The sequence below is a fragment of the Egretta garzetta genome, unplaced genomic scaffold (assembly GCF_000687185.1).
Source record: "Egretta garzetta isolate BGI_Z169 unplaced genomic scaffold, ASM68718v1 scaffold115, whole genome shotgun sequence".
In the NCBI taxonomy this organism is placed as follows: domain Eukaryota; kingdom Metazoa; phylum Chordata; class Aves; order Pelecaniformes; family Ardeidae; genus Egretta; species Egretta garzetta.
The window spans coordinates 24,394-32,874 of NW_009259791.1; the positions used below are offsets into that span (position 1 = coordinate 24,394).

An 8,481-nucleotide genomic window follows, 5' to 3' on the forward strand; every position below is an offset into this window, starting at 1 on the left:
TTCATGCCCCAGTGCATCCCCTTGCTGGATGGGGACACCCTGCGGAGGTGGAGCTGCCTCTCCTACCAGGAGCTGGTGAAGGAGATCTGCTCCCTCTTCATCACAGCCGAGCTGGTCCCACGGAGCGTGCTCGATGGTGAGCCCCAGCTGGGCAGTTTACTGCTCACAGGGATGGGCAGGAGGATTTTGGGGTGTTCAGATGCATCTGCCTGTCTTTGCCCCATCCTCTTCGCAGCTCCCAGAGGATGGAGCCTGTTGTACCGCTGCCTGCTCCTTTCTGTACCCGTTTCTCCTCTGTCACCTTCCTGGGGCTTGTTACCTTCTGGAAAAGGTGTCCCCTGTGTGCAAATAGGGATTGTGGTGACTGCAGAAGTGATGCCATGGTCCGACTCACTGCTCCCGACTTGCCCTCCCACCAGGGCTTTCTGCTGCTCCATGCTATCATGGAGATCCAATTTTTAATGTTTTTAACATTTAAGAGCTATCACTTCCACCAGAGGGCAGCTACAACCTCTGTCTCAACAGTGCACTATGATAAAATTTGGGTTTCCCATGTTTTATACTTTAACACAGTTTGCTCTGACTGTGTTGTGTGTCCCCTGGGGTCTCTCACCATAGAGCTATTGAAGACAATAAAGCGGGCTTTATTGTGGTTTTTATTAGGTTTGCTCCTAATAACTAAGAATAACTTGTTGGGTAGCTGTCACCTCTCCTGCAACTGAGTCTCTTTGGTTGTGCAGAAAGCTTCCCAGAAGAGCACAGATGCAGGAAGCCATGGGCCAGAAAAAATACCCCTCTTACCCCATCTAACAACCCCTTTAATCATTTTCCCTCTAGACCTGATTGACAGGGCCTTCAGCAGGTTCAGACACAAGGATGTCGTCCATCTGTCCAGGCTGAAAGATGGGCTGAATGTTTTGGAGCTGTGGCATGGGGTTACTTATGCCTTTAAGGATCTGTCCTTGTCCTGTACGGGACAGTTTTTACAGTACTTCTTGGAGAAAAAACAGAAGCACATCACTATTCTGGTGGGTGAGTATGCCTCTTTGGGGGGGTAAAACTTCCAGGCAGGTCTTTACCTTGATGGCCATCATCCCACGGCCATCCTCATAGATACCCTGGGGTGGTATTGCCTCATGGGTGGCTGGTGAGTGATCTCCAGGCAATGCTAGGGTGGTTGCTCTAGCCAAAAATATCTCATGGAGCATCTCTGCATCTTTTACTTAAAGTGCAGCAATGCAGGTTTGACTGATGCATCAATCTTTTGCTTTTCTCCCTCACTTTGAAACAGGGACTTCAGGGGACACGGGGAGCTCAGCCATCGAGAGTGTGAGAGGGCAGAAGAACATGGACATCTTTGTTCTGCTGCCCAAGGGGTTCTGCACCCAGATACAGGAACTTCAGATGACCACCGTCATTGAAGACAACGTCCATGTCTTTGCTGGTTGGCATTACTGATGGACTGTCCACTTTATAGCCCTGCTGTGTCAAAAAAATGTGACCCTAAAAGTCTCAGGGGGCTGCTGCTTTAGCAGCTGCAGCCAGCCAGGTCATTGCCATTATGGCCACTGTGCCCAGAGGTTTGGCTAACAGGAGCCTATAGCAGAAGTCCCTACTCTGATGAAAAATGGTTCAAGTCTTCCTTTTCTCCTGGACACAGATCAGAATTGCCTCCATGCAGGTGGCTGGTGTTTAGCTACACTGAATTCAGCACCATTTCTTGGCACTAAAAGGATTGAGACACACCCCTTCCTTCTGTCCCCTCACCTTCATGGGTGGTCCATCCCCTACCTCTGTGCCATCCCCATGGCTGGGTGCTTGAGTTGTTCCGTTGCCTCCTCTGCTCAGCCAGGTCTCACCTTGACATCTCACAGGGGATGCAGGTGTTTGCCTTCCTGGCAAATTTATACTTGGCATAAGCAAAAGCCCAGAGTGCAATGTCTGCAGAAACCTCCTGGCATCCACATGGTGCTTTTCAACCCCTGGCTTGTACAGGCTCCGAGGCTGACGGGCAGCTCAGGACACCCCTGGCCGCAGCAAACCCCAGGGCTTGAGACTGGCCCTATTTCTGAGCAGAAATACTTTGTGCCTGATGCGCTGATGTTGGCAGATCTAATCTTTCCTTTCTCCTTTTGACAGCTCATGGGAACAGCGATGAAATCGATGAGCCGATCAAGGAACTGTTCGCTGATGCCGATTTTGCCAGAAAATACAATCTGATGAGCTTGAATTCGGTCAATTGGTCTAGGATTATGGTGCAGATTGCTCACCACTTCTATGCTTACTTTCAGTGTGCCCCGTCCCTGGATACCACCCCGCTGCCAGTGGTGGAAATTGTTGTGCCAACAGGAGGAGGAGGAAATATCACAGGTGAAGGGAAAAAAGATAGGTTAGATAGGGCAGAAAGAGAGTGCTGTGACCTATGGACTAAAAGCACTTTGCAGATTCTGAGTATTGCTATTTATTAAAACACCCACGCTCTGGTAGTATTTCTTCAGAACCACTTATATTTTATTACTCATGGACGGTTATTACTCATTCAGGTGTCACTGATGATTTGCAAGGTGTAGAAAATCCCAAACCACCCTTTGATCATGACTGTAGCTATCTTGAGGATGGGCACATTAGAAGTGGACAGAATGTGTTTGATCCAGAAAAGAGGGAAAATACTGTGGCTCTGATTTCCTAAGTGAGACATTAACAGAGGTGTGGAGTCCTGCTGGGTCCTACTCTGGTTTGCATGGTAGCGCGCAGTCAAGAGAACCACTCCTAATTGCATAATCTGTCCTTCTAAATGTGAGTCCTTGATTGCCTCCATCCCAAAGTAGGCGGACAACTGTCTTATGAAAGCAATAAAGGATTCAATGCACTCAGCTCCATTCGCTGTATTTCCAGGCTGCCCATCTGAGCCAGCATCAATAAGCTGCAAGAGCCCAAAAACTTCATCTCTCTTGCTTGGATGGCAGCTGCCTCACCTCTTGGTCCTCTGCTCGTCCATTTTCAAATGTGGAGATGCCCAAGGGTCAGTGTTCGATGGCAGGTGGAGCATGGCATCCCTGGATTTTATAATTTGGTGCTCTACCAAAACGTTAAAGACAAATATCTCAGAGTCTGTTGGGGAATGTCATTTGTGTCTGCTTCTGAACTATATGCACAATCAATTTCACAGAATCACAGAATCACAGAATGGCAGGGGTTGGAAGGGACCTCGGGAGATCATCCAGTCCAACCCCCCTGCTCAAGCAGGGTCACCCAGAGCAGGTTGCACAGGACATCATCCAGGCGGGCTTTGAATATCTCCAGAGAAGGAGACTCCACAACCCCCCCGGGCAGCCTGTGCCAGGGCTCTGTCACCCTCAAAGTAAACAAGTTCTTCCTCATATTCAACTGAAACCTCTTATGCGTCAGTTTGTGCCCATTGCCCCTTGTCCTGCCGCTGGGCACCACTGCGAAGAGTCTGGCTCTGTCCTCATGACATCCACCCTTGAGATATTTGTACATGTTGATAAAATCTCCCCTCAGTCTTCTCTTCTTCAGGCTGAACAAGCCCAACTCATCATAGAATGTTTTGGGTTGAAAGGGACCTTTAGAGGTCATTTGTACAGTGACTTCTTTGCTAAATCTCCTTTGAATGTTCCTTCATCACGTATACATGTATTTTTTCACTCCTTTTCTAGCTGGCTGTATTGCCCAGAAAATGGGTCTCCCAATTCGACTTGTTGCCGCGGTTAACAGCAATGACATCGTTCACAGGACTATTCAACATGGAGATTTCTCACTGTTGGAGAGCGTGAAGGCTACATTAGCATCAGCCATGGATATTCAGGTATGTAAGGAATTGGCCAAAATGGGAAAATACCAAATATTAAATATTTTGGTTTTCCTTGTACTCTGTTCTACCTGGTTTATGAAAGCATAATTCTGCCACTGGCAATGCCTCTCAGCGATGCGTTAAGAGGTGTGACTCATATTGAGCATTTATGCTGCAGACTGCTGAGCTGAAATAGATCCAACACCACCTTCTTCACTTTTCAGGGCCTGACTTCGTAATCTTCACTGTTAAATGCTGGGTTTCTGGGGTTTCATTACGTGCAAGGTTAGCAAGAGAGGGATGTTGTCTCGAAACATGACATTTACTTAGAAAATGATAAATCCCGTCATATCTCAAGGGCTTTGTTGATGCTCCACCAAAAGCAAGAGAAGAGACCAGGAAGAAGGTAGGAAAGCCCAGAAGAAAAGCTTCATCTATGGCCATCTGCAACTTGCTCAGTGCAAAACAAGTCTCAGCAGGCAGGCAAAGGCCTCAGAAGTGAAAAGTCATGGAGGTAAAGAAACCAAACACCTGGAAGCAAATACCTCCCATTTCATACCTACCTGTGATCCACAGGGATTGGGTCTGCTTCCAAACAAGTGACCAAAGTGTGAGACACTTGGTGTTGTATCGCTGTGGCCTTAAGCTTCCTAGATTTTCCAAAAGCTGTTCAAACACATTGGGAAGACCTGGGAGCCTGGAGGAACTGTCGTGCTTTGCAGTCAGTAAGTTAATATTCCCCCATTATCACCAGGCTCCTGTGGTCTGCAGCTTGACTTTCCTCCTGACGCAGGAATTTGTGGGGGTCCTCAGAGCTCAAAGGGTATCTGGGCTCCTCTCTCAGCCCATGGCCCTTCAATAGCACTGGCCTGCTGAGGCACCTAAGCATGTGCCAGATGTTGGGATCATGAAGGAAGGCAGCCAGGTGAGGTGATGTCCAGAGATTCCCGAGGAGCTGGATGGGTGTATCCCTCTGCACATCCCTCTCCACAGCTGCATGGGACATCATTGTTCAGCCCCCATCTGAAGCATCCATGCAAATATTTCCATAGCTCAAAAGATCATTCATGCTGGAGGGGAATTCAGGAGGTGTCTAGGTGGGACCATCTCAAAGTAGGGACAGCCCTGAGGTCAGACCAGGTTGCTCAGGGCTTTGTTCAGTCAGGTGTTGGAAACCTTCAAGGATGGAGAGAGCACAACCTCTTTAGATTGCTTCTTCTGCAGACTAAGCTAAAGCAGAGAAAACTTTCCAGTTAGACACTAACTGAAGAGTTGAAGGTGAAGCATAAAGCCTAGTGTGGATGTGCCTTGTAAGGAGCAATCCCAGGAGAATCACAGCAGATGCTGTGTCTTTGCAGTACCTCAAGCCAACCGGGGGCTGTTCTCTGGCCCTGAGGTCAGGAAGCACCATGCGGCTCATGTCCATATGCCAAAACTTTCCTTGGGAACAGCCCCCAGCATGACCTGTCCTCCAAACTGGGCCCCAACATTCTTCTGGACAACTCTAGTGGCATGGGACGAAACCAGACTGGAGAGCTGGCTAGTGACTTCAATGACAAGGCCAGTGTTTGCACCAGTGTCCTGGCCCAGTTCGACTTACTGATGTCAATGTAGTGATTGGTAGTGGAAACCATGAGGCTGGTACAAATGGAGGATGAAGGGGAAGGTCTGGATGTGGGAGTAGCAGAAGGAAGGACAGGAGAAGGGGTGTCAGGAGGATGGTGCTGAGGGCACCTCCAGTAGCAGGTCATCCAAGTCCAGGCACACTGCCATGTAGCTTCTCAGGACAGCCAGGTTGGGAGGCAGAGGACAGCCTAAAGCAGGGGACAGCCTAAAGCAAAGGGCAGGCTACACCCAGACTAGACTGAAGATTACAGGCTGGAGGCTCTGGGAGACGATGGTGGGAAGATGAAGAACAGGACTGGGGCCATAAGCCAACCAGATAAGGACACAAAAGGCTGAGTAAGTCCTGATGACTCGCCAAGGTAGGACAGGATGGAGAGACAAAAGGTCACAGGCACTGTCAGCTGCTAAAAGGTGTAAAGAGCTCATCCAAAACCAGCACTTGAACCCAGGAGATGTGATGAGGACTCGGTAATTGGTGCGCCTTGTCCTGTCTGTCCTTACAAGGTATCTTGGCCAAACCACCTGGATTAATGTTTCTGGGTGCTTGCGAGCATGCAGGAACGAGATGGTGAGCGGTGAAATTGGTTTGGGACCCTCCTGTGTGGTCTTGCACTGAGTTTTGCTGCAGTGTTGCAACACCAATTGCTACATAGTCATAGAGGCCAGTCAGGCCCTATATGTGCCTGGTATGTTCATGAAGATTATCGGTCAGCCCTGCAGGGAGCTGGGTCTCTCGTTAAGTCACACGGGCTCTGGGTGACTCACAGCAGCATCTGCAACACTGAGTAAACATCTGGATATTTCTGGTTCTCAAATACATAGTGTGTTATTAGCCTGGGTTCCTCAAGGTGATTGTACAGATGTGGTCACACTGTTGATTTATCAGTCATCCCTTCATTAGGTTTGGTTTTTTTTTTAATCTGATGGTCACTGCCAGACTGCTCTGACAGCTCAGAGGTCTGAAAGGCATCACGTTCCCAAAGACTTGTCTTGGGATGTGGGTGTGCAGGGGGAAAACACAAAGCCCACCCCAGCTTCCACCAAGAAAAATGAGGCAGTAGGACCTCAGCCCTAATTAGACATCAGAGAATCCACACAGATGCTCTCCCCCTGAAACAGATGCTCGAATTTCCACTGCTCACCTATTGCCTTGTTATCCCAGGAGCCTTACAACGTGGAGAGGATCCTCTGGCTGCTCTCGGGCTCCAACAGCCGCCTGACAAAAACACTGATGGAACGCTTCAGCGCGTCAAAAAGCCTTAAGCTGCCGGAGGATTTGCACAGAAAGGTCAGTTCCTCACGCATGCAGCGCCCGGTGTGAGTGTGGGTAAGGAGATTCACCACTACCAGTTGTTTTCAACTCATTTTCAGAATAAAAAAATCATAGTGGTGAGTTTCCAACCAAAATTTTAAGTGTGAGGCCAGAGGAGTTTTGTTATCAGTGTGTGTGCATGGGGATGTTAAAACCCCCTTTTAAATTCTTTTTTTTATAAAGAAAAGTCTTTCTTCTTTGCAAACTGATTAAAAACTGCCTACAATTATTTAAGTAGAATAACCCCTTAAGTAGAATAACCACCCCTCCCTTGGCCACTCTGGTGCTGGCATTGGCTGTGCACCGAGGCATCGTGCTGCGAGCGCTGGCACAAACCAAGCGTGCCTTTTGGGAGCGCGTCTGCTGGTTTTGGTGCTGCAATTCAGCCTCCGTGTTGTGGTAAATGGGAGCACGAACGCAAAGCAGAGAGAAATACAAGAGAAAACCAAACATCTGAGTTGCGAGGCTCTTCAGGACAGATGCAAAGACCTGCCTCTTCCCACCCAACACACACTGTCCCCCACCGAGCATCCTTTGCCCAGCACCCGCTCCTGCTTGCACAGCAGCAAAATAAATAACAAAACCTTCCATTATTAAAAGAAAGAAGAATTGTTACACTGAGGTGGGTTTTACAACCCTCAGAAACTCCCTCAGAGCATGCAAATAGCAGTGCAGAGCTGAGGAGCTGAGTCTCGGCTGCTCTCCACCCACGCTCCCGGCACCTGGGGACGGAAACTCCTTGCTCTGGCCCTGCAAGCCATTTCCAGCAGTGCCTCCCCCAGCTGCAGCAGCAACCCCTTTTCCTTCAGTCCCTGAAGGACTCCATCCTCCAGACACCCTATTTTGAACTACTTTGCTGAGTGCCGGTGGCGCAAGCCTGGCTGGGAACGTGTGGGGTGGTGATGCCCTGTGCAAACCTCCCCGTTTCATAGAATTATAGAATCATAGAATCGCAGAATCATAGAATGTTTTGGGTTGGAAGGGACCCCTAGAGGTCATCTAGTCCAACCCCCCTGCAGTGAGCAGGGACATCTCCAACCAGATCAGGTTGCTCACAGCCCCGTCCAACCTGGCCTTGAATGTTTCCAGGGATGGGGCCTCCACCACCTCTCTGGGCAACCCATTCCAGTGTTTCACCACCCTCATTGTAAAGAATTTCTTCCCCCACGTCTGCAGCTCTCTGAGACCCTGGGCTCATGCTCGGCCTCCGATGAGGACATTGTGCGAGCCATGCAGCGCAGCTGGGAGGAAAACCGCTACCTGCTGTGCCCCCACTCCGCCGTAGCTGCTCACCACCACTACTCGCAGCCAGATGGGTAAGGACAGCCGCGCTCGGGAGCATTGCAAATGGGAACACCACTTCTCCCTTTGCTCTTGCAGCATCTCCAGCTCAGGGCTTGCTTACATCAAAAGTTTTCTTGCTTTTCTTTCCTTTTCAGCACGCCCCGGTGTTGCTTAGCTCCAGCTTCCGCAGCCAAGTTTCAGGATGCCCTGCTCCAAGCTGGCCTGGTTCCTCAGCTCCCCCCTGAAATCACTGCCTTAACAGCAATGGAGACCAGGTCCACTCCCCTGGAGCGGGGGCAGGACTGGGCACGGGTGCTCCGGGAGCAGATCGAAGCCACAGCACAGCAGCGGGAGGCACGGGGGAGCCGACCGACTCCGCCGGGACAGCGGGGGATCACTGGGCAGGGAGTCATGCAGACCTGAGCTACCAGGGTACGGCTGGCAGATG

At 49.9% G+C, this 8,481-nt stretch overlaps 1 protein-coding gene across 1 annotated transcript; it reads left to right on the forward strand.

The window, feature by feature from the left end:
* The first annotated feature begins 3 nt into the window (after positions 1 to 3).
* THNSL2 (threonine synthase like 2) lies at positions 4 to 8,456 on the forward strand. The gene is made up of 8 exons (XM_009639599.1): positions 4 to 136; positions 838 to 1,032; positions 1,292 to 1,444; positions 2,140 to 2,370; positions 3,678 to 3,826; positions 6,600 to 6,725; positions 7,926 to 8,065; positions 8,189 to 8,456. Exons 1-8 carry the CDS (start codon positions 4 to 6, stop codon positions 8,454 to 8,456), a joined length of 1,395 nt encoding a protein of 464 aa, XP_009637894.1.
* Positions 8,457 to 8,481: the final 25 nt, after the last annotated feature.

Excerpts from the sequence above, each read along its gene's own strand:
- THNSL2 (XM_009639599.1), top strand. The coding sequence starts at position 4 with ATGCCCCAGTGCATCCCCTTGCTGGATGGGGACACCCTGCGGAGGTGG. Across the intron at positions 1,033-1,291 it reads GCACATCACTATTCTGGTGG|GGACTTCAGGGGACACGGGG; the intron begins GTGAGTATGCCT and ends ACTTTGAAACAG. Across the intron at positions 3,827-6,599 it reads CATCAGCCATGGATATTCAG|GAGCCTTACAACGTGGAGAG; the intron begins GTATGTAAGGAA and ends TTGTTATCCCAG.